This window comes from Boleophthalmus pectinirostris, unplaced genomic scaffold (assembly GCF_026225935.1).
Source record: "Boleophthalmus pectinirostris isolate CB_2022bp ecotype Guang Dong unplaced genomic scaffold, ASM2622593v1 HiC_scaffold_8, whole genome shotgun sequence".
NCBI classification, from domain to species: domain Eukaryota; kingdom Metazoa; phylum Chordata; class Actinopteri; order Gobiiformes; family Gobiidae; genus Boleophthalmus; species Boleophthalmus pectinirostris.
Genome location: NW_026571515.1, coordinates 29884836 through 29910620, shown reverse-complemented (window position 1 = coordinate 29910620; position 25785 = coordinate 29884836). Strand labels below are relative to the sequence as shown.

At 37.5% G+C, this 25785-nt stretch overlaps 1 protein-coding gene across 1 annotated transcript in view; it reads left to right on the top strand.

Annotated features, from left to right (window-relative positions):
* LOC110164462 (cadherin-4-like) overlaps positions 1–25785 on the top strand; it is a 394436-nt gene that overhangs the window by 366472 nt on the left and 2179 nt on the right. Inside the window, exons 12-16 of the mRNA XM_055166406.1 lie at positions 6830–6972; positions 18650–18889; positions 21029–21265; positions 23247–23386; positions 23461–23625. Of these exons, the coding sequence (XP_055022381.1) occupies positions 6830–6972; positions 18650–18889; positions 21029–21265; positions 23247–23386; positions 23461–23625 (925 nt within the window). The remainder of the gene's footprint in view (positions 1–6829; positions 6973–18649; positions 18890–21028; positions 21266–23246; positions 23387–23460; positions 23626–25785) is intronic.

The following is a 25785-nucleotide window of genomic DNA, read 5'->3' as shown; positions in this document are numbered from 1 at the left end:
CACGTGCATGAGGGGAGTTGTAAGAGTGGTATAGTGTTTATTGCAGTTGTGGTACAATATTTCTTCCCTTTCTTCCATAAATAAAGGATAATTCATTTGCAGATTAAGAAGAGGCACTATTAGGTATATCACTCTATTGTTACTTGACCACTACAGGGACCAGTTTACGCTATTTTCTGATTTGTTTTCTGATCTGTTATAATGTTGTTTCCTCACCCAAAACATACGTGAAGTTGTGTCATTCATACATGTTTAACACACAAACCTTGCATATTTAGGTTGAGTTCTTGTCTCAAACTGAAAACACCTTCACTAGAATCATTTGAATAATTTCAACCCTGGAATTGCCAATCTATACTGAATAAAGGGTAAAAGGTAGCTGTTTACCTGAAAACATTAACAGAAACAAGCATTTTAAGCTTTAGAGATGTAGACTAATAATGCAGGATTACTCAAATGTGTGAATGAAACAAAACACAACTCCAGGTATGTTTTTGAGGAGGTAACAAAGTTCTAACATGACTTAAAGCTCACAAGAGTCAGTTTTGTGTCATATAGGACCTTTTAAAATACTAGAGCTCAAGCTATGTGTAAAATGACAGTGTATTTCTTACTTACTGAAGTTTTCCCCCAAGAACAATGTGTGTCTACGGGATTGTCTTTTGTCCACGATGACCACAAAGCCCATTCACTCAGAACATCATTTACTCCTCCTGAGTTTTATTACAGTGAGCCGAGGAGAACTGTTTAGGAGACTTAATTAAAGCACAGCGCTGGACAGAGGACTGGGGCTTTAGGAGCAGACCTTTGTATTTTATCATCTGAGCCACGCGGGCGGGCTGGAGCGTTATCTCGCACTGCACCCTGGGAAAGAAAAGGTAGCGAGCAGTTTTACGGTTCATTCTGGACACGGCGAACATTCTCATTTACATTTAAACTCTCTTCTGCCACTGTCATTTTGGCTCTTGGGTTTTGTTTGGACAATAGGGAGACTTTGTTAAGGGCACTTAGAATTACAGTTTACATTACATTTGGGACTTAAGGGTGTTAAAATGGTTGATACACAAAAGTACTTTGTCATTGTCTTATTAATAAAGGTCCTATATCATGCAAAATTGACTCTTATGAGCTTTTAAGCCATGTGATTATGATGTTACTTCATCAGAAACATACCTGGAATAGTGTTTTGTTTCATTCAAACATGTTTGAGTAATCCTTTATTATTAGTCTACATCTCCAAGCTCAAAATGTTCTGTTCCACCTTGTGATGTCATGAAGCGGTGGGTTTCAAAATAACATCTTCCGTTACCTTTAGTTCAGTAGAGATTGTTAATTCCAGCGCTTCATTTAAATGATTCTAGTGATGGTGTATATGGAGTTTAAAAACACAATGGAGAACTTTGTGTATTGTGAAGTGTTTTCGGTTTGAGATACCTAAATATGCAGGATTTGCATGTTAACGCTTTCCCCCTTGGACGCCTACCAGGAACAACCCATACATATATTACTAGGGCTGCATAAAAGAAAACAGACTTCCACGAGTGATTATAAATTATTTTCACACTCATGAACTTCATTGAAACACAGACATATTTGGTATCTCTGGAAACCTTAGACTCAGAACTGTTCATTTATGGATGTTTAAATGTGATTTAGCTCATTTACAGGTATATAACAGCTCACTGAAAATGAGGCTACTTTCGTGTGTGCAGAGCACTGCATAAGCTTTTGTTTCTGTAGCAATTCTGTCATACATTGCATCTTGGAAAAAAAGACTGAAATATTTCAAAGGACTAGCCTGAGCAATATCCAGATTTCAGGTCATACATAATCGAATACATAATCAAGTATGAAGTTTGTTTGGATATCGCAGGACTCCATACAGACCATCACCAGCATTCTTACCTTCATAAGTTTCACTCTCTGAAATTCCGCCGCTGTCGCTGTTTTCCACTTCATAATCAACTTCATCATCACTTTGAAATCCATAAAAGTGACTTTCTCCAAAGTTATCCATAAAATAAGCCCGCTCCTCATTATTTCTAAAACTGTACGCCCCAATCTTTCCATTGCACGTGTTTCATGTTGTGTTTCTTCCGGAAGCTACAATTGTCACTACTTCGATTAATTTCAGAAAAAATCAGCGAAAACATATCCTTGAATCTTATTGGTCAGTCAAGTATGAGTTGTAGTGACCCCCACCTATCGCAGCCTCTGTTTACATGTGAAAAACCGGAACCGTTTCTAATAGTCGTCAAATCACGTCTTTAGTGATCTAGCGGAGGTGTCAAAATACTTCATAAATGATACAAGGGGGTCATCAAATGTCATTTTCATGGGGGAAACCTGCGTGAATGAAACTAATCACAACTCCAGGTTTGTTTGTAATGAGAAAAGATTATAACATAGATCAGCAAATGGAGTAATATAGGCCCTTTAAACATAAAAAATTATAGCATTATAGCAGCTCACCTATATATACACGCACACGTCTACAGATACTATATAGTGCAGAAATTTCTTCTTCTTTGCTTTTATAGAACTGATCATTCAACAGTCACTTAATATCCAAATAATTAGATCATTTACGGTTGTAAGGCCCTAAGGAAACACTAATTTGCTGCTTCTCTTAAAATAAAATGTAGTAAATTTAATTAGATATGACAGGTTAAATATCATCTTTCATCTAAGTAGCCCAATCAATAGTTAGAAAGAAGGTGTACAGGTTTTTACTGGAGCCCAAAGCAATTATTGATTTACGTTTAAAGCTCATTCAGTTATACATTATAAAGCATTCAATTGTTGTATTGATGTGACTAGAGATAAAACTCTTCGAATATTTTTAAAGGTACACTATGCAACTTTATTAATGATGAGTCTCCCACCTCTTGTTCCCATAAAGATTATTTCTCCTGGAATGTTCCACAGTATGGTATTAAACTTATCTTGAATTAATCACTTACAGGAGTTTGTATTGCAGATGAAATGCTTTTAGAAACGTATTGTTACAGTGAGCGGGGTTGCCACTTCACAGATCTGACCTATATCTGACCTGGTAGAATCTTGCTTGTCTCCATGGAGATAGTTATGTTGATCAGTGGTGGAACGTAATGAAGTAAAAGTAGTAAAGTACTGTACTTACGTAAAAAATGTAGATATCTGTGCAGTACATTTTACAGTGGAAATTTTTACTATTACTTCATTTGAGAGCAGGTATCTGTACTTTCTACTCCACAACATTTTTAACCCCTTTTTTTTTTTTTTTTATTGTGCTGAAAAATTTGAGGGGTTTGTTTTTTTGTAGTTTGAGCAAACAAACATACATATGAATATAAATTAAAACACAAATAAATGTTTCTCTTGAACAAAATTCAGGACACATTTTGATCAAAATCACTACATTTGAATCCTTATTAGATCTCAAAATATCCACAAAATACTTTTAACTTTTTACTCTTTAAGGGCCTTCTTTAAACAGATACTTTAGTATTTATACATAAGTAGATTTTTTCATGTGATACTTTTACTTGAGTATTTTTTGGATCTGGTATCTATAATTTGCTTAACACAACTGATTACTTTTTCCACCACTGTTGTTGATGAACATTATGAACATTAAGTAACAACAGTTCTAGCAGGTGGCAGCTCATCCATCGGAAAAGTCACGTCGTGTACCTCAGCAGATACTTTTGGACACATAGTAAGTATTCCTGGAGTTAGTTCTAAAAGTATTAAACCAGATCACACAATCCTGCTGCTTCCCCCCTGTCCCCTCTCCACGTGTCCCCTCCCACCTCTCTCCCCCCTCTGCGATGGTCTCCCCTTCACCCTTTTATCCCCCCTCCTACCGGGCCGGACCCTCTGTAGTCCCGCTGCCGATTTCACACCTCCCGTTAGCCGCCGCGGGTTTGGCTAGCTCGTGTGAATTCTGCTAGTGTGGGAATGTCATCCGTGTGATCCCTCTCCCTGCCTCGGATCATGCCCCACGGCCTGCTGGGAAAAGCCCTCCTCCGTCTCTGCTGGAGGGAGATTATTCTGTGTGTTCACCACCCTGCTTTCCTCGAACCAAAGCTCCTGACAGGTTTGCAATGGATTCAGCGAAAGCCAAAATCCACAATGTGCACGTTTAATTGAACCGCAATAAATGAGTGGGCGTTAGGCTGAGGGTATTAGTGCAGTAATTCAATAAATATAACGAAGAGGTCAAAGGTCAAATCCATTTCAATTTGGAACGATTTAAAAGTGGAGTGTGCACCGGAAACGTGGCCTTGTGGTTTGAACTGAAATTGAGTAAATGAAAATGGAAACCCTGAGGTCAGCTGTCCATAGGCAGAATTACAACAAGAATACCAAATGTTGCAGTCGGGAGAGGCAATGTTTTCGGCTATTTTGTAAAGTGTGAAAAACAAACTCAGATTTTCTCCTTTTCGTAATTCAGTTTTGTTGAAAGATAATAATATTGTTTGGGTTGTGACCTCCTGAAAATGAACAGCGAAAAGGAGTCATTATATTAGAGATAATAGATGTCACAGTGTACACATTTACACAGTGTTTAAATAACAGCTTTAAAATTATTAGCAAGCGATGAAAAACAAACACTGTAAAATATATTGTCTTCGTGCTATGTGTTTCTCACTTAAATAGTTTGATTGACGTAAAAAAGAAAATAGAGGTAATTAACTGTAAAATAGGCTATTATACAAAAAATCCTTTCTTACACTTAGACTTTGACAAACTTTATTTATCCTCAAGGGAAATTATTTGGACACAGTAGCTCACATGTCACAGTATATTATAATAACTAAGAACAAAAATATAAACGGTAACAATAAATTAAAATAAAATGTTAAATAAGGCATAATTATATAAAGGTAGGGGTGTAACGATACATGTATTCGTGCCAAACCGTTTCAGTACAGGGTGTTCAGTTCGGTGCAGGGCTGTGCACAAGTGAGTTTGCTCAATTTGTGTTTACATTCCGCCACTACATGTACAGTTGTACGGAAGGTTCGGCTCTTTAATATTCACAAGGGAACTCGTTCGTGATTGGGGTGCAGTGCTTCCCGCAGCGCTTTATAGTTAGGGCAGTCACCTTGAATACGTCCCTCCTATCCACGTGAATCCTTTCTTTTACCTTTCACCGGCACGGAATCCCCCACGACTTCTGTCCCCAGCGAAAGGGTGTTTTCAACTTCTTACTTCTTACTGTAGACAATGTGGACAAGTTGTTTTTTTCTGGCCAAAAATAAGAATATTAAAGAGTAAAACTTCATGCTGTAACTGTTAGTGCTGCACTTTACTTTTTGAAGTTTTATTTTTTATAATATTTCATACATTTGTTGCTTATTTGAGAATATTTTATTTAATTAACTTATCACTAAGCAGCACTTTGCATTTATTTTATTTTCCCATTTGTATAATATTAAAACAAATAGTTGGTTTAATAAACACACAAATAAACAACAAGCAAATGGCATTTTGTTCCCATACTGTACCGAAAATTATCCGAACCGTGACCTCAAAAACGAGGCACGTACCACACCATAATTTTGTGTATCGTTACACCCCTATATAAATGTACAAATAAAAACTGAAAATATAGAAATATAGCTACAAATATATCTCTCAGCTATATACAAGTGATCGTAAGGACAAACAGTGTAAAGATGCAATAGCGACTGACATGACAGAAGTGTTTATCTATTACATAAGGGTGAGGAGTTGTACAGTTGTATGGCATATGGGATGATTATAGTCCTGTATCTCTCACTGTTTGAGGGGAGCTGTGAGTAATTTTTGTAATTTCCAGGTCTGGGCTCTATATTTGTTCCATTACAGAATAGATGCAGTACTTTAGTGTGTCTTTTGCACTGATAGGCCTCTTTTGTTTTATTTTTATTCTGAAAACCTCGACTTTTACGGTGCCTTGTTGGATGAGAAGACAGAGGCAGTAAGTGGAGACTATAATAATACAAAAGTGAGATGCAGGGAGGAGGTTGAAATATCATCAGATACAATAGAAGGTAAGAAATGAGCCGTAAGCGCATAAAAGAACCGCATCACCCTCCATGTTTGAGTATCACTTTCTATATCATCAGAGAAGCCATGTTCCCAAGCATGCAAAGTAATAAACAAGTGTACACTTATAGACCTGGGGCACTTTATTAGAATGTGAACCAGCCTGCCAGTCGCTGTGTTCCAAATATGAGCATAGGTGCGCTTCCGGCTCCATCGACTCCTGCTCCAATTCACTTTTTATTGAAGAAAACGTCATCCCTCTCTCCGTAACTGCTGCTTCCAAGCTCTTCATCTTGCTACGTGCCTAAAAGAAACTGTAGATCTGATAGACGTTCAATCCTAGAGATGGTCCCTTGTTCCCTTTGCCCTGTCCCTATTGAGTGTCCCTACCTCCTACTACATCAGCCCTGAATGTTTGACAATCACTTTCTATATACTCAGAGAAGCCATGTTCCCAAGCATGCGAAGTAATAAACAAATGTACACATATAGGCCCGGGGCACTTTGCTAGAATTTGTGCATGCGGCGCACATAGACAGCTGCAGCAGTGCTTAACAACACAAGTAATTGACTTCAATGCCCGGTACACAGGAGTGAAAAATGAGGTGAAATTGACTGTAGGCTGGAGGCTCCGCACAAGGAGTCAATGAAGAATTAAACAGTGTGAAGGTCAGGCTGCTGTGGTTTGCTCAGAATGGATGTGTGTGCCTGGTGTGTGGGCTTATGTACAAATGCTAAACAACATAGAGATGGTGCTATAGAGGGGAAGTATATGCGTGTTATTGATCTGTTGTTGTCCTGTCTCTTCCAGGTATTCCAAGCTGAATGACCCGGCCAACTGGCTGTCAATCAACCAGACCAACGGACAGATCGTGACCACAGCCGTTCTGGACCGCGAATCCAGCTACGTGAAGAATAACATTTATGAAGCCACGTTCTTGGCTACAGATAACGGTGAGTTTATCCTCGGGCCCTGCTTTGTTTCGGTATGCTGCGTTTAAGTAACATTTCATTTTTTATTATTTAGGCGTACTTCTTTTGTAATGTACTGATTTGTAGTGGTGCAGTGATATAAAGGGATTTTGACAGGCCGTCCGACAGCACACTAACTCCAATTTAACTCCATTTTAGAGAGTATCTACCTCTGAACTAGAATAGTAACAGTATGAGTGTTTGCGTTTGTGGCTCATTCTAAAATCTTAGCACTGAACTTAGCACTGATTTTTACTATATGTAAAAAAAATTGTTCATTTAGAGTGGTCAAAAGTTATTCTTATGTACTGTATAAATGAATATAGCTAACCTGCCAGCCACTGCGTTCTATGTAGGAAGTGAGCATGGTGTTTTTATTTCACTATTTCATCTATAAGTCAGTTCCTATTCCTAATATGAAACTCGGCTCCAAATTCACCTATAGTGTTTATGAGTGATGCCACTCTTCCTTAACCCACTTCTCAGAGGTGGAGACTTGCACCTGACTCGAGTCAGACTTGAAGTCACTATTTTTAGAACTTGTGACTTGACTTGATAAAATAGACAAAGACTTGGGACTTGACTTGGACTTGAGGCCTGTGACTTGAGAAGACTTGATGCCTCTCATAATTGCGGTGCAGAATTTTACAGGAACAAACTTTAGCATGTCCAACCCACTTCTCTGTTTTTTACTTTGAATATAACTGAAGTACTGTGATATGGTATCCTCAAATGTACTATAGTAATATATAGTACAATATAGTAAAACAGAGGGAACTACATAGAACATGATCCTTCCATTTCAGTGCTGACTACCTGATAAAATAATTGTTATTTAGCACTCTTAAATCTTAATTCTTTCTATTCTGACTGTAATAATTCACACTCTTGTCAAGACGTTTAAAAAGGGAAAATTAGCATTTCTACAGCTCATATATAAATACTCATATACCATGACCATTTACTATAAGTACAATTTAATTTAAAAGTCATATAAATTGTAAAATCTAAGCTATATTTGGTACTTTGGTTTAAAGACTTGAAATGACTTGAAGCTCAAAGCAGACGACTTGTACTTGACTTGGACTTATGGGCCAATGACTCAAGACTCAACTTGGACTTGCCTGTCTTTTACTGGGGACTTGACTCAGACTTGAGGCCAAAGACTTGAGACTGACTTGAGACTTGCAAAACAATGACTTGGTCCCTCCTCTGTCACTTCTTTATACAGTCTATGATTATCCCTCACTTTCCTAATGTTTTCCTAACAGCATATTTATTCACTGCAATATTATAAGCACTTTTTCACAACTGTCAGAGACTAGAGCAGAGATTGGCCATGATGCTAAAACTAACAACAGCTTGCATGCTAATAGCACACTTATTATTTTTATATCTATTTAGAGACAGCACACACTGATCTTATTTTGACCCTGAGAGCTGCTTTTAGAATATATCGGTAAAGGGTAACAGTGGATTTTCCTCAACTACATGGACAAACATTGCGTAGAGCCACTTTAAGTTGTAAACAAATTAAAAATAGATAAGTCAAGATTCATCTAATGCAAATGTACATTTTTTTCCGCCATCTGTTACATCATCTGTCTCCATCTCCACCTTTCCTTGTAAACCATTTAGATTATCTGGCCTCAGAAACCAAATCACACAACGTCTTTCACAGAGCTAAAGTTAAGTATGTTTCTGCTTCCATTTAATTCAAGAGTCTGTGCCTCTTTCAAGTAAAGCCACTTTCGCTCCTAAATTGCCTTATCAGTGACAAGCAGTGCCCTGTGTTTACCTTAAGTTACAAACATTGTGCACTTTATTTTAAATGCATTGGACAGGCCAGTGCATGTGTTTAATGCTTGTTTATCAGGGAAATTGGTGGTGTCAGGTGTAGCACAGCGCCCCCTGTTGAGTGATTGAGGTGGAAGAGACAGAGGATTAAAGAAGGACACGCTGCTGTTGTTTTACTTCACAAATTAATTTTGTGTTCTGAGATTTTCAAGGCTTTTCCTTTTTGAATAGTACTTTCTAAAGGATGGGTTTGAAATGTATTCAGTTTCTATGTAATGAGTAGACTCCTTTTATTTTTTTAAGCCAAATCTTTAATCAGGTGGATTTAGTCCATGTCCCCAATTTCTTAAAGATCCTGTGTTATGCTAAATTGATTCTAGTGAGCTTTAAGCAATGTTATAATGCTGTCATCAAAAACATATCAGTAATATTTCATTATTATTAGTCTGTCTATCTCTCCATATCTCAAAATGCTCTGTTCCACCTTGTGATGTCATGAAGTAGTAGTTTTCACATTAACAGCTCTCCCTTAACCTTTTGTTTAGTAGAGAATTTCAGGGATGAAATGATCCAAATCATTCTGGTGAAGTTGTATGGAGTTTAAAAACACAGTGGAGCTCTTCCTGTTTTACCACATGACATCACAGGGTGGAACAAATGTTGTCAGTTCGAGAGAAAAAAAAATCTGCCTAAATATGCAGGGTTTGTGTGTTAAACATGTGAATGAAACAATGTGATGAGAAAACAACATTATAACATACAGTAGATCAGATAATAGTGTAATATGAGCTCTTTAAATGCTGTAATTATTATATTATTCATTAAATTTTAACTTGTAATAATTTCACCTTCCTGTACCTTAGGGTCATGTTTGAGATTTCTTACAGGTAACCACTTTGTTTTGCTGTGAACATTTTGAGGAAGTTTCTCTTGGGAGTGAAGTCTTTATATCTCTTGGCAACTTCAATGACTGATAGATGTGATGGACAGTCTGGCGGCTGGAGTTTGTCTATTTTTTTTTTCTCTCTCAGTTCAATTTGATTTAGCTTTGTATTGCCCAACGACAGCAGTCACCTCAAAGGGCATCACAAAAAGTATTATTTGAACAGACAGAAAAACTGGCTGAAAATCAAACAATAACTTTCTTTTTGCTCATTTGATGGAGAGCCCAAGTGTTGAAAGGTCCTATTACGCAAAATTGACTCTTGTGAGTTTTAAGTCATGTTATAATTTTAGTTTCATTCTCAAAAACATGCATTTATATTTCCTTTCATTCACACATGTTTGAGTAACCCTTTATTATCAGTCTGTCTACATCTCCAAAGCTCAAAATTCTCTGTTCCAGTTTGTGATGTCATAAAGTGGTAGTTTTCAAGTTAACAGCTACCTTTTACCTGTAGGAGATGGGCAATTTCAGAGCTGAAATGAACCAAATGATTGATGATAATGAAAATATGGGCACTTTAATGTTACTCCAATTTACAGTATCAAACATATTGTAGCACTGTTTTATTCAGCACTAATAAACAAAATGGACAAAAGTAACAACATAAGGTCATAAAACGCTGTTCCAATTCCTTTTCCGTCTCTATTTTGGTGCAACAATATTACAAGTGTAGCCTCCTTTGAAATTTCATTTACTTTGTGGTACAGAGAGAATAAGCCATTCAACTATAATGCATACAGTTGTACACTTCATATACTGATGGATATAAGCAAAAGCAACAGTTCTCCATCCAATCCCAGATATTATAAAGTTGTATATATAGTTTCAAGTTTACGTTTGCCATATTTACTTACACTGACAACTCCTCGCACAGAGACGATGGAGATTTGCCTGTGTTTGCTGCGGCATCAATCGGGCTCCGTGGGTGATGCCGGAGTGCCAGGCGTCATAACATGAGAGGGATTAGACTAAGACTTACTATAAGACTCTGAGTAGAGCAGAGACATGGAGAGGTGGTGACAGTACGTAGACTTGGACTCCGTTCTAACTGTCAAAACACCATCTGAAGTCCCCCACACCTTTTGGGCATTGAGTTTAGCATTCCAACACCTGCTTTTGTTTTTATTGTTTTTGAATGGGCATTTCTCTCTTAGTTTTGTATTCAAAAGCTGCCAGCTAAAAAGAGGAGTTAATGCTGTGCCTTTTGAGGAATTTACAGGAACATAATTATTTATTTAGCCCGTTAAAGCCCACATAATTCTCCTATCAGCCAGGACAAGCTGCTTTTCATGTTCCCCATGCAAGGCTGGGATTAAAGAGAAAGGCAGCTAAACACGAGTGATTATAGACCACAAATTGTATGTGTTGAGGTGAAAGTAGTGGTCATGTTCGGTGGTACGTAAATATGGGTTTCAATACAGCTGACTTCTACATACAGATGAGATCGTGCTATTCATAAATCATATGCGATCAATTAGTCAACTAAAAGGGGCTGTGGCAACAGATCTCAAAACCATTATGTACAAGACTATAGTTTACAAGACTATACCTGCAAGGAATTACATGCAAAAACTACTATTTATGCAGAAAAAGTACAAAGAAACAATGTATTAAATTTAAATACAAACAATGCCAAGTCTAACTCTCACTGAATAAGTTCTCCTTTCTGCTGTTGTCCTACGTAAATCCTTATAATCTTATAATAAAATATTAGTCAACAAATGAATCTTGATGGACTAAGTCACCATCAGCTGATTAATCAACTAAATGACTAGGATTTAGAAAATAGCACGCACAAAGTTTTTCAATGCAGGAAAAAGTGTTTATTAGCACAATTGAATGTGCTGAAGAAATGCAGTGAGGAAGCTGCCAGGTGACAGGTTCATAGGCAGGTGGAGCTGCCAGGTGACAGGTCCATAGGCAGGTGCATGCTGGCAGTTGACAGGTGCATTGGCAGGTGCAGGCTGGGGCTGGTGTGACGGTGCCAGATGGACAGGACCATTGGGCCACATCCTCACAGTGTTACCAGACATAGGCTGAGATGAGGAGTTTGTCTTTCTTCTCTTCAGCAGACCTCTTGACCTGCAGAAGTTGTCACTAGGTGAACACTCTGGGTGCCTGGCCTCGTGCTACTTTAGGAGTTTGAGGGCCTGTTAAAAGGACGGGGCCTGCAGCTCTGTGGACAGACTCCTCCAGTACTCTCCCACTGTCCTGTTGACTGCAGCTGAGTCTGTGAGCCTCTGCTCTGCCCTGAACAGCATGAAGGCATTTAGGGACTTTCTGATGTAAGGCTTATGGAGGCGTGGTGTCGCTTTCCACAAACAGAAGAAAACAAGACAAACATGGCTGAATATAATCTTATATCTATCTATACGTATATCTTCATAGGCCGACTGTAGTGTGCACCAGTATAATAGGATTATTTGGAACATTACAAATGGCTCGTTACTAGTTGTAATATCACTACTGCATTGAAATATTAATGTATATATCATAGTAAAGCATATAAGCAGAATTTTTTATTTCTTCATGTTGTTTACCTTGAAGAGACATTGGTGTGTACCAAAGAAATGGGTCCATGAGAGGGAAAAGACACTTTTGTGTACATGTACAACGTTTTTCCGTCGCTACAAATAAGAAAAAAAATATATATTAAAAAAAACGAAGAATCAAACATAGAGGCCAGAGGGGCCACAGGAGAACATGGAGGACTTGGGGTCAGATGAGCCATAGGAGAAAGTGGAGGACTTGGACTGAACAATGTGTTGCCCAAAAAGTCAGCAAATGAACCGAAACTGTTCATAACCACATCCAGAAAGGAGCCAATGCCGGCGTGTGACTCCATGTTTGTATGGAATGGACATAAAAGATTAACTGAAGAAGCATCCTTTCTGTGATGCCAAGAAATGTAACTATGGTAACCATTATCAGAAATTATTTTGCTAGCGATATATTTAGATACGGAGTGGAAATCATATGAACACTAACACTGAAAAGTGACAAATTTGAACAAGAAATTACTAACCAACCTAGAGGGATTTGAGGGAAATTTTATCATGACAGGATGAAAAAACATGCACTTACCAGTTGTATTGACTCTCGAAAGTATGGTAGCTGAGTATTTGGTTGAAAGTACAAAATATTTGGGAGTGCTTCCTGATATGTACTTATGGTACGCTCGCAAAAGGAGAAATGAAGTATCTGTGGAACTGAAAACCTTGTCTCAAATGCGATGTTGCTACCATGGCAACACGCTGACAGCTATTGCTTATGCTATTTCATATCATGACTAATTAAATTATTTTTGTTTTAATAAAAAAGTATAATTTCTGGATAATTGTAGTATTTATAGGACACCGTATTAAAGAATTATGTTGTATTTGGTGAATGGATAGCTGAAGCAAAGTCTACAACTGTCACTTAGGCCTTAGAGTAAATTATTTTTGTGTAGTTGCTGAATACATGTATTAATCATTGTTGTGAGACTAATTTTAAAACACAAATTCTATATACTGTACTATAACTTCTATATACTATATATACATACATTTTCATACGCATAGCTCTTGGTGCACTCGTTTTACTTGTAGTAGACAAATGCATGTCATGTTATTATGTTGGTTTAAAAATATTACTGTTACGACCCCAGCTTGGGTCTGTATTTTGTGGGTACAGGTTTGTGTTGTAGCTGGCTCTCTCCCTCCACCCTTCCAGATTCCAAAGTGGGAGGGCCAACCAGCGAGCTGCACCTGAGTGTGGCCCATCACCCTTAAAAGCTGGCTGCTGGAGACTGCACACTCTCTTCTCTCCTCTCCACCATGTGGCCACAACTTCATTAGCAACTTGTTTTAAAATAAATATCTATATTTTTTTTTCTACTCTTTTTAAACATGTGTGGACTCTCCCTTGTTCGAACCCTGAGCCAGTTTGTAACAATTACAAATATTGAAAATTCTCTTGCTAAAAGGCAGACACCAGTCTTTTTATACAGTTGTATCTATTGTCTTAAAGCCTGGTATGGATGCAATGTGGTATGGTGGAAGTTTGTATGAAGCCAGGTCTCCATGAAGCACATGATACTGCTGACAGCGTACTCCCTCTGGGTCCGAACAAACACACAGTTCGTCCATCTTATTTCCCAGTGGCCTTACATTCCCCCATCAGGACTGACGGAACCACACCCTTGAATTTCCTTCTTTGCTGTTTCACTTTTCCTCCATTGTGGCATCCTCTGCATGTGTTTAATTGGATGGATAAAGTAAAGAAAAATAAAATCTTAAAGTACAAATAAGCATAACTTAATTTAAATAAAAAAGGTAGAGGTTTTCAAAAAATTTACAGGAGCTACTTTGACCTGCTGTATCTGCACCAACTACTACTTCTAGCTACTGTACAGTTACACCTCAAAGTAAAAAGAAATAAATACAAAAATAAAATCTCAAATAATCATAATTTGTAAACTTTATTCCAAAACCAAAACAGAAATCTGGATGAAATCAGAAGTTTGACCCCTCAGTCTCTTTCTCTCTGTCTCTGTCTCTCTCTGTGTCTGTCTCTCTCTTATTGTGGCGATAGTGTCTTGCTCCGTTGCAGGGTTTAATTGGCAGATCTGTCAGCTTTGCATAAATCTTTGTAAATGACGCGGGCCTTATCGGAGCTCGGGCTGGCCCTGGGGTACGTGCTCCTCTCCGATGGCTGGGCCAGTGGGGCGTGACACGGAAATGACTGGTAATTGGACGCGGCTAAGGGTCTTCACCCACTGACACCCACTCGATAACAGCTCTAAGCTCCAGTCTGCCCATGGCTCATCTCATTCAAACTCCACTCACATGCATTTTCACTCACAAATGTTCATTGACCAGCAGTGCGGTCTGGCTATCCGATTGTTTAAAGTGTCAATACAGATGGACTAGTGCACGTTTGTCTATCTGTGCCGATATTATACTGAAAGGAAAGCAGCAGGGATAGCAGCTAAGGTCCAGCTCAGCATCAGTGCTGGAGCATAACAAAGTAAAAGTAGTGTACTGCAGTATAAATTCTAGGTATCGTTTAATTTATTAACTTTTTTACTTTCAGTAAATTTGAGAGCAACTATCTGTACTTTCTACTCCACTACAATTTTTTAACTAGACTAAAGTTGTTTTATTATTATTACATGTTCATAGTTTGAGAAAAAATATACAAATAACAACAGAAAAAATCTGTAAAAATCTGTATCAAAGTCACTATAGTTGAAGTTTTATTAGACCTCAAAATCTACGCAAAATAACTTTCACTTTTTAAGTACATTTTTAAATTGGCACTTTAAGTAGATTTTTTCATGTCATACTTTTACATTTACTTGAGTATTTTTTTGTTCCAGTATCTTTTATGTAAGTAACAACATTGAGTACTTTTTCCACCACTGCTCGGGGGACTAGCATAATACATTCTCTCTCGTCTTAAACTATTTGCCAACACTTAGTGCACTGGAGCTTGAAAGGCATAAACACTAGCATCTAAAATAGCTATTGCAATTCACAAAGGACATTTAAGTATTGAGATGGTTGTAATCCTGTTTTCCAATAAGGAGGTCTTGTGTTAGATCCAGTGCAACCTAACTTTGTGAGTGAAGTTGGCAGGTAACATTTTAAAAGCTTGTCTCTATGGAAATGTTATAGCTTTGTTTGGAATTAAACATATAGTATTTATTTTATTACCTGTGTTTTAATTGCACAGAAATACACTGTAACTTGGCCTTGTGGTGTTAACTTCTTATCTGCATGGGTAGAAAAGTGTAATGCCATACTGTGAAACAGTTATATAGTGCATATGTTTATAGTTCTGCTTTCTACCATCAAAAGAAGTGTGATTTGTATGGATAGATTACTGACAGTGAATTAGGTGAATGCATGTCAGACTCTCTTTCAGTTACTTTCTCTACGCCCTTCAATAGAGACATGGTGTAATATTGGATAAATATATTTAATGGTCATATTTATACAGCACTTTTCTACCTCTGCCGGGCACTCAAATTACTTCATAGCATAAAACTTCCACCCTTTCATATGCAGAAGAAAAGGTGGCATGCCCAAGGACACAACAACAACAGTATCTGTATAACACATATGCAGAATGGTAGCTACTTTCAGCCGCATACCAACCTTAAGAAGACTGAAATGAATCAAGCAATAAATAATATTTAACCTAAAAAGAGCCACTGGGTTGGGGCTGTTGCTATAGGCATTAATTATTAAAAAAACTCAACATTTTGCCAATATACAGCAAGCTGAAATATATGAATAAAATGAAGTAAATAGAGTTCCAGTCTACCTGCCTTGCTTAGACTATTGACTATTGTGTGAACGCTACGAAACAGATCAATTCTATCACCAGAAAGAGCAGAGGCAACAAATGTACTTATCTAACTTTGCACTTAAAACTTATCCATACAGCCCTGACTTGTGCAGAGTACATATAAAGTGCATTTGAATGCTATAGCAGTAATGGCAGCTCTGAATGAAACCTTACCTCAGGTTATGTGAATAATTATCCAAAGGTCCTTGAGACTCTGTAGCGGGGAGCAGCATGTCAACATCAGCATACAAACACACTGCTAGTTTTTCAGCAAACTCTATTGAGAAAGTGCTCTCGACCTTTCAAAAATACTGCACGCCTAATATCGCATGCAGCCAGGGCTTTATGCACACGAGTAAAGATACCTCTAGTGTTATTGTGCGCATTCACAATGACAAGGACTTGTTTGATTGTGTTACAGTCATTATTATTGCACCAATGAGCCCTCTCCAGGTGATTGTATGAGTTGTGTGTGTGTTTGTGCGTGTTTGTATGGAGCCTGATGCGTTTTGATTTGGTGGGGAGGGTGAAAAAGGAGCGAGGGATGCACACACTGTCAGATGTGTTTCTGTCAGGGCTCAGACTCCTCCAGTTCCTCCACAGAGCATGACTGAATAAACACGGCTGTCTCTACTACTTTTCTCTCATTCACCATCTCACTTAAGTTTCTCTTTGTTATCAGCCTTTTGTGAAACAGCCTTCAGCTTCTTTCTTGCAATCTAAGTCCTATTATTTCATGTATAATTCTTATTATAAAGTACATTGCGTAACTTTGTTGTTGGATAAAACACGCCTGCTTTTCTCCATGGGAATGTTATTGTTATTGCCTGGAATTTTCCAGAGTGACATTCATTGAATCTATTTCAGCTTCCTTATAGGTGACTTTTTCAGGACTTTCCACCATTCTGAACCCTGTGGATTTTTACTGGAGTTTTACTGGACTAATGGACTTTTATTGCTTAAATGTAATTTGGTTATAGGAGAAATATAGAGTTATTTCCTTACTGTAGAACATTCTAGGCAAAGCAGTAACATTTTTCTATGGGGACAAGTAGATAGGAAAGACTGTACCAGAAAAGTTACATAGTCTGGTTTTGTGCAATGCCGGCTTCTTATTGGCTGGTTGTCTGAGACTGCATTCACTCGTCACTGTTTCTTTCTTGGTGAACATAGTTTGATTCTAACTGCCACAGGCTCACAACAAGAGGTGCAGTTTTGGAGATGTTTTGAATAAAGAGTTAATCTGTCAGTGGTCTTGTTATGTTACAACTACCAACTAAAATAAACTAGAAAACAACATCCTGCAGGCCATGCACTCAGCCCACCATTCAAACTCAGTTGGGTTTCCTCTCAGAGTCAAATCTTTTGAGGATTTCAACAAAGATAACAGTTTGAGTTTAAAGAGTTTCTGGCTTCTGAATCACTACATTTTCACTTTAAGAGTACATATGTTGTCACAGTGACTGGCAGTAAAGTAATGCTTTCGAGTCCAATTGCATATGAGCACAATATGGTAATAATATGGTTTATAATTCTTCATTAGTGTAGTGATCTTTGCGAATACATTGCCAATGAATGCTTATTTAGTCCATTAAATATAAAATGCCCTTCTTCTTCTTTTGTCTTTTTCATAAATTTTACACTGCTGTCAGTCTCATTCTAAACACAAAAAAGCTGATCTCAAGGTTGCATGAGGTGAAGCAATCTGTGCAGTATGCAAATCACTAAAACTACAGGGGAAGATCATTTTCTCCAGTGACCCATTTTTTAAGGGGACATATTGTATAAAATCATCACTTTTATGAGCTTATGAACCTTTACTTTGCCTAATCATTAGCTTGCTTGAACTTGATTAGCAAGCATTTTTAAGTAGTCCTACATTGTGATGCATTAGCGTGAGTGCTCAGATTATTTCTGTTTTCTCCTACCCTCTATCTCGGTCCACAGCTCTGTATTTACTTGTGATTACACTGTGATTACACACACAAAAAATATGACTCCAGGCCATAGATAGGCTTCGAACAAAAAGCTTTTTTTAAAAACAAAAACCCTAAAATGAAAATTGACTATTTGCTCCAGTGAAATACCACTATGTATCAGCTGTGCAGTTTTGAACATGTCTGTGAACATGTTTCTTTTATCAAGTTGTTGTTGATAAAATACAATGTTTGAAAAGACTAAAAGTTATAGTTTAGTACTAGTGTGCATGATACTAAAATTTCAAACCCTACTTCGATACTAAGGAATGCACATGGTACTCAATATCTGTTCCGATAAGATGGTGATAATAAAAACACTCTTCTTTTAGAGAAGAGAATGTCATTTTCAACTATAAAAAGGCTAGTAGTGCTTTCTTCTATATTACCATGTGGTCTTATATCAGTGTAATCCCTCAGTTGTTCAGGTATATGTGGTCTACTAGTAGTCATAGCCCAAGATCATTCTTAAGTTATTCACGAAAGGTTTATTTCTGTCCTGTTGTTGTGTTTTTAGTATTGATACTTATTCAAATGAGTATCTGATTTTCGATACTCTTGACATGACCCTATTTTGTACTGGTTTTTTGTCTCTTCTCTCCAGGTTCCCCTCCAGCCAGTGGTACAGGCACTCTGCAGATTAACCTGATCGACATAAATGACAACCGCCCTGTGCTCATCCCAAAGGAGTCTCAGTTATGTGAGCGGACCAGCCGGAGTGTCCACGGGGTGAACATCACGGCCGCAGACGCCGACACGGACCCCAACGCCGGACCCTTCGTGTTCGAGCTGCCCAGTTTCCCCTCCAGCATCCGACGGAACTGGACTATCACCAGAATCAGTGGTAAAAAAAAAAAAAAAAAAAAAACGATTCAGAAAATTGTATTACATAGAAAATCCCATTTACATATAGTTCCCAGAAAAATGCCAGGTAAAAAATGCCATCACGTTTGGTAATAACTTCTATTGACACATACACCAGTGCTAGAACATTTCCTGGTCTACTCTTTTCACAATAATGGTGTGTTTCAGTCATCCTCAAAGGTAGGATTTTCAGAGTTTTGACTTGAGCATGGCGACTAACGTACAGCGATCTTGGAATTTCTTCTTGGAAACTTGGATAACATTTTAGAGCCAAATTCAACATGGCATCCTCCTGTGTTTGGATAAGTTTTTATATCCAACAGTTAAAATATTGATCATACTTGTGTTATTTTCTCTTTAGTTGCTCCCTCCTGTTCACTTGTTACTCTGAACCTGCTCCTGCACTGCGGTTGAGCACCTGCACTTATAAATGCGCTGCTAATGTTGCTAACATGTACACGGAGCTTATGTCAACAAAAGCATAATATTACTTTATTAATTGTTAATGTAATAACAATGGGCCTCATCCATGAATGTTTTCTTAAAAAAATGTTCGTAACTTCCTCTTTAAGAAGATGCTGAGAGAACACTGCCCCAGATTCTCAAAGCGTTCACCAACATCCAGCTACGAACACCCCGACACTCGACGAAAGCGCACGCTTATTTCAATAAGTTTATGACTTAAATATTCCATCAGTGAGTGTGTTTATGCGTGTTTGAACATTTGAAATTTGCCGCTGAAGCTGTAAAACAGCCATAGTCTGTAGACTGTACACTACACTTGACTTCCTCGCTCACTCTCTTCCTCGCACTTTCACTATAATGTCAAACCCATATTTGGAAGTTTAGAGGGCATTTAATACTAAATACACATTGATTTTTATGTAAATGAAATGTAAATGCGTGCTGTGGTGTTCGTATCTGGATGTTAGTGAATTAGGTGCAACTATCACTTAAGAAGACATTTGGGAGTTTAAGAACGCTTTGTGAATCTGGGGTAGAGTTCTCTCAGCATCTTCTAAAAGAGGAAGGTTTTTTTTAAAAGAAAAGATTCATGAATGAGGCCCACTGTTTTTTCCGATGTTGAACTCTGAGATTTCATCATTCTGAGATCTGAGTTCCAACCTTCGAGGACAACTGGAACGCAGCATTAACCTGGTATTTGACTCTGTGTTCTCTCACATAGCAAAGCACTACTGCGTCATTTAAAATGAGTGACAATGAAATGCAATTTACTCTGGAAATTACACATACAAAATACAGGAAAATCAGTTCTGGTTTTGTTCACTCATGGCCCTCTTCTGGCAATTTGTTACATAAATTCCTGGATCACGCTGCATGTGTGAATGGGATTTAGTATTTCAAAGGCATTTGCACATGATTTCAAGTGATTTATGCTGTTTGTGTGCATTAAATATGAAGGTTAGTGACACCTTTTCACTATAGAGAACATTAGGATCAAGTCAGTTCCAGCTGCCATACTTCCTCCCACACTTTAAATTGGTTTCTGACAGCAGCTGAACTGTATAGTCGTCAATCATCTTGTAATTAAAGCATTTACATTATATGAGCTGAATAGATTTGCAATATCTTTAGACTTTCTTTAAGAGAGTTTTAAATGATCATAGATTACATACGTTGCAGCAGTTTCAGGAAAGTTGTTAACATAAAGATGGTTTTATCATTATTAAAATTACCATGTTGTTACTGTTTTTTCACGCTACTGATTAGTGTATTCAGTTTTTTATATAAAGCCTATATTACTCTACATTACATTATCTGGAGTTCTGTTTTGTTTCTTTCACACATGTTTAACACACAAACCCTGCATATTTAGGCTTCTCTCAAACTGAAAACACTCTATTACACATTGTAATGTCATGTGGTAATTATTATTATAATAAAACGGATTACCTAAACATGTGTGAATGAAACAAAACACAATTCCAAGTATGATTTGATGAGGTAAGATTATTTTAACATGAATTAGAGCTCACGAGAGTCAATTTTGTACAGACGCTTTCAACAAGTACGTGTACAAATGTTTATTCCAATGTATTCATTATTCAGTATTTGTATTGACTTGCAAAACCTGTTCATTTGTCTTTCTCCTCCACAGGTGACTATGCACGTCTGGGCCTGCGGTACCAGATCTATCTGGAGCCCGGGGTCTATGAGGTTCCTATAATCGTATCCGACTCAGGGAACCCTCCTCTGTCCAACCGCTCCATCATAAAGGTCAAAGTGTGTCCCTGTGACGAGCACGGAGACTGCACCACTCTGGGCGCTGTGGCTGCTGCAGGCCTGGGCACTGGAGCCATCATATCTATTCTCATCTGCATCATCATATTACTCAGTCAGTATACCTCAACTTCTATACTAAATATCTGTCTAAATGTGTGTTTGGTTTGTCTTTTATCACCCATACTATGAGAACAAATTAAGACCATTTTATTATAGTGCGATGAAAATGTATAATCATTTATTATTTTCTAATTCATTCAACTACTTACCTATAAAATTAAAACAGAAACAATAAAATTTTCAGTTTAAACACATTTTTGTCTGGTATTAAGGCTGAGCAGTGATAACAGTTTTAATGGTGATTTAGTTCATCTTACTTATTATATTTATAATTTATTTTGTCTAATCAAAAACAAATGAAATAAATCTTCAAAATTTTAACTCTGAATTCCTGAAGTATAGTTTTAACTAAGGAATACTATTCAATTCTAAAATACATTACATTACTATGTTTTTGTGCAGCGTTTGTTTAAATTATACAAAACATTTAATATTGTTTGGTAAATTTTAGCTTTTGACTCTGTTCAAGACGTCAAAGTCACTCAATGTTTTGTTTTGTTTTTTGCCTTCTTTTTTTGAACTTATTTACAATGACTTTTAATACAACAACAGACATCCAGTCGATTCCACAGTGCTCTCTGTATTAAAGATTGATCCGGGAGTGATAATACCGAAGCACGTACAACAGTTTGTATTATAGATGATGTCTTTGGCTGCTGCTCCTCCATGGCTTCTCTGGACATCTTGGGTTTTGCTTTGCTTTTCCTCTCAGGGTAAATACAGATTGTGCTGCCAATAATTCATACTGCTCACTGCTGACTTTGTTACTGTGGATAGCACCACTCGTATATTCAGTTAAATATGGACAAACTTACCTAGGTTTTGCCAATAAATTTGTGAAAAAAAAAATCGATCCCTGTAAAAAGTTAGCATCAAGTAATGAAAAAAAGTTTGTGGGCGTTGTTAGTGCAGTTTAGATATAGATCAGGATTGCACATTTTTATTGGCTGTACGAAGTCAATGTTGTGAAGATGGATCAGATGAACTTCATTTTTATGAAGGTGAAATTTAATTTCAAAATAAAGACATGTTGCTCTTACATACTCATATCTAATCTGCCTTACGTCACTCAACCAATTTCAACTTACTCCCTCAATCTCATATCCAATCATCTCTCAGTTTTCTGAATTTAATCCATCAACACCTGAACAATATATGCATCTTTTCTCTGTAAATCTCATAATGAACCTGGAGGTTTGACTTGCGCCATTTCTGCTCAGCCCTTCAGCACTTCCTTTTCTGTGCCCTGACCGAGTCATCATTCCTCCACGGAGCTTTTTGCCTATCTTTAACCATTTTAACCTTCATCAGGACAATGGCATCCAGAACATTCAAAACACTCAAAGTCACAGAGTTCAACACATCATCAACATTAGAACATGAGGCAATTTCAAAGTGTATAATTTCCATGAACAGTGCATCTGTGTTATCATTTATGTCTCCTTCATACAACTGTAGGACCAGGCAGCCGGTGGTTTGGGAATAACAGACAGGTCAAAGAAGACACAGAAATGATCAGACAGAGAAACATCAACCACACTGACATTGGTGTACTGTGTAACATTTATGTCACCAGTTTGTCTCAGTGGAAATGTCATCACTTTGCCTTGAATGTTGCTCACTATGGAATTAAATGTGTATTTTTATTCAATTAAAGGCATTTTATTGCTCAAAATTACCTGAAAAAGCATCTTTACTTGCATCTCCACAGATGTAACTGTAACTTGGTCTGGCAGCTGCTTGGAGATGAAATGGTGGGGGACCCTGCATCAGAAAAGTTACATAGTGCACCTTTAACTAATAAAAACGGCATTATTCATTTGTCTTGCCATTTTCATTCTTTTTTCCTGGTTACACTGATATCACATAAGAAACACATGCTTGATGTGCAAGTGAATAATACAAAACAACAAATACCCATACTTTCTTCAACATACAATCACCTGTCTAACTTAAAGTATATATTTTTCCAGGTATGGTTCTGTTATTCGTGGTCTGGATCAAGCGCAGAGAAAAGGAGAGACAAACCAAGCAGCTGCTGATCGACCCAGAGGACGACGTGAGGGACAACATCCTCAAATACGATGAAGAGGGCGGAGGAGAGGAAGACCAGGTAGGACAAAACCTCCATACGCAGCGTGACCTGTGACTACCATTCATTCATTCATGTGTGTCTGTGGCCTGCAGGACTACGATCTGAGCCAGCTGCAGCAGCCTGACTCTCTGGAGCACATCATCAGTAAGCCCCCTGGTGTCCGCAGGGTGGACGAGCGTCCCATCATCCCAGAGTCCCAGTTCCCCATCAGACCAGTGGTGCCACACCCGGGAGACATTGGGGACTTTATACATGAGGTGAACCTGAACACCATTATTATATTAAACACACACCAAATTCCACATGTCAACTTTGCACCTAAAGGTCCTATATTATGCAAAAATGACTCTTGTCTCATTGCACCATTTTAGAATGCTGTTACCACATGAAAAAACATATCTAGACTTGTGTTTTGTTTCATTCACACATGTTTGAGAAATATTTTATGTCTGTTTGGTGTCTGTGGACACCTCCAAACCTCAAAGGAGGAAGTTAACAAATTTAGATAAACCTCAGTCTAAGAGTTCAAAGTGTCCTCCAGTAACTCCAACATCTAACACGACACCATTGGAGGCAATTGTTCCTTCCATTTGCCCAACTGAATTTAAGCAATTCAGAAAGAACTGCAGTCTAACAAAAGACAGAGATAGATTTTGGTTGAAGATGGCTGATGATGAATCAGATAACAAAATCTACTTTGGACAGCTCACTCAGATCCAGGATTCAAGTAGATGGTGAGGGTCACAACCACCTAAAGACTAAAAATAACATTTCCATCCTCCTCTCGCCAATGTCAGTCTTCACAAGCAGCAGAAACAAAAAATTAAAAAAATCAAACAACCTGAAACAACGTTTTAGTCATTTTTAACCGCAGCAGTTTTATGTTCTTGTGATAAAGATTGATTTTCTTCATCAGACTAATGAACCACTAACAAACTACTACATCATTGATTAACCAGTAAATGGTCGACTACAAATTCAATCGAGGGCCAAGATTTACACTGAAAGCTCAGCTCATCAACTGTCATTGTTTATTTAACACTTAACTTTATTTAACTGTAGCAAAAGGTACTTTTCAGTTTACTTTTCTGTGACAGAATGTAGAGTTGCATCACAGATTTGCTGAATGTCACTTTTAGTGTATGTTTTTGTGACAGTAAGAGCCATTTACTCATACTGGGACATTTTAGGACTGAAAGTTTAGCATTACTGCTGCAGCATCATTTACAGGCTTATCTGATTCAATGCTTATTAAACACACCCAGACAGTCTGCTCTGGCTTTAAGACGAACTGGACCGTGAAATTTATGACAGAGGAAATAAGGATTACACAATATTCATAATTACCTATTCCCTGTTCTAATAATAAACCTAGTCATCATATTGCAGAATTTGTGGCAAACATTGTAGGCCTTTGCAGATTCCTTTCACTCTTGCCTCAGAGAGAATTTATTCTTTCTACTAATATTTTAAAACAATAATTAAACATTGCCTGCAAAATGTCTGCCTTTAGTTCAGCAGAAATGGTCAAATCCATAGCTGAAATTATCCAAATGATTGTAGTGATGGTAAATGGAGTTTAAAACCAAAATGGAGAACTTCCTGTGCTACCACATGACAGAGAAGAGCTAAGCCTAAATGAGCAGTGTCTGTGTGTTAAACATGTGTGAGTGAAACAAAACACAACTCCATATTTTTGATGAGAAAACAACATTATACATAGTTACAAATAGTTCAGTATGGGCCATTTAAGGTAAAAAGTGTTTGAGTGAGTAAAAGAGTTCTTCAATGTGACTGGTGCTAACTGACAGGAATAGTGGCCAACATCAAGAGTACATACCTGTAGGATTGGGATTTCTAGCATTTTTTTACATGTATATATATTTTTTTTCAGATTCGGACAATGCATATAGATAGTCATATTTTTACCTCACTCAAATTGTAACAGTATTTCTAAACTGCCTATAAACGCAATACTCTGAGTAGGTGTGCTGTGATAGTGGTAGGCAATTTATTGTAATGCTGAAAATGTAAAATTGTAATATCTGGTATACTGTTCATAACATAAACTCAAAATGCTGTGAAAAGAGTTGATTAAAAGTAAAATCAAACCCACTTTCATTCTTTTAAACATGGTTATAATATTTCAACACTTTTGTGGGTGACGTATCAAGTCATTTCATAAAATTTTAAACGTCAACATACATTTTACCATGTGTATATATTTTCCATGTTTTTTGGAAACTCAATAGGCTACTGGAAAGGTATGTAACACTGAGCTATAAAAAGCCAGGTCGCTCTGTAATAGTGGGATCAAACTGCCAACCTGTCATTTAATACTGTCCAGAGACTCTTCACTGACCATAGGGATCAGCGGAGGTGTTTCTGATCCACTGTTGACACTTAATGCAAATTTA